At 61.5% G+C, this 719-nt stretch overlaps 1 protein-coding gene across 1 annotated transcript in view; it reads left to right on the top strand.

The window, feature by feature from the left end:
* Nucleotides 1-719, top strand: part of rfx5 (regulatory factor X, 5) — an 8075-nt gene that overhangs the window by 5016 nt on the left and 2340 nt on the right. Inside the window, exon 11 of the mRNA XM_025064992.1 lies at nucleotides 109-669. Within this exon, the coding sequence (XP_024920760.1) occupies nucleotides 109-669 (561 nt within the window). The remainder of the gene's footprint in view (nucleotides 1-108; nucleotides 670-719) is intronic.

The raw sequence follows: 719 nt of genomic DNA, 5'->3' as shown, positions 1-719 counted from the left end.
CCCCCTCCTGCCCCCCTGCGTTAGTTTTTTTTTTTTTTTTTTTACAGTACGGCTACAGTGTGTAACCACTCAGGTGTGACGTAACACCTCACATGTGATGTCACTCAGGTGGAGGCCTTCATGAAGCAGTTACCCAGAATCCTCCCTCGTAGTTCTATCCCTGATAAGACCCAGCTCTCCGTCCCGTCCTCGCCGCCCTCGTTGGCACCTAAAGACTCCTCCAGTGTTGGGGGGGGCTCTGGACCCGGGGGTCCTGCTGCTGCCGCCAGTGGGGGCGGGGTCAAGGTGATTGCCATGGCGACGCTGCCTCAGCAGCAGGGCGGTCCGGTACCAGTGATGATCCTGCCGCAGGGCTGCCTTTCCTACGACAGGGACGCGGTGGCTCCGCCCCCTCCATCGATGCCTCCGCCTGCACAGCAGCACAGCTCAGCTGCTCCGACCTCAGTGGTCCAGAGGGCACGGGGCAGTGCCAGCAAGCGCCCCCCAGAGGTGGTGTCTTTGGGTGGCGCTACGGCGAGTGCATCGGGATTGTCTGCAGTCAACACTCCGCCGGTGAAACGAAAACGCGGTCGTCCAAGAAAACATCGCCCAGAAGACCCCCCACCCGCTCCTCCTGCTGCTGCTCTTTCTCCTCAAGCTCCACCCCCTGCCCCTCCCACTCACTTTCCGATCATCACGTCTGTGAGCAGCAGCGGCGGCGTCATCCAGAAAGCCTCGTC

This window comes from Cynoglossus semilaevis, chromosome 18 (assembly GCF_000523025.1).
Source record: "Cynoglossus semilaevis isolate Cse_v1.0 chromosome 18, Cse_v1.0, whole genome shotgun sequence".
Classification (NCBI taxonomy): Eukaryota; Metazoa; Chordata; class Actinopteri; order Pleuronectiformes; family Cynoglossidae; genus Cynoglossus; species Cynoglossus semilaevis.
The sequence above is the reverse complement of the archived record's forward strand: the minus strand, read 5'-3'. Positions and strand labels throughout refer to the sequence as shown.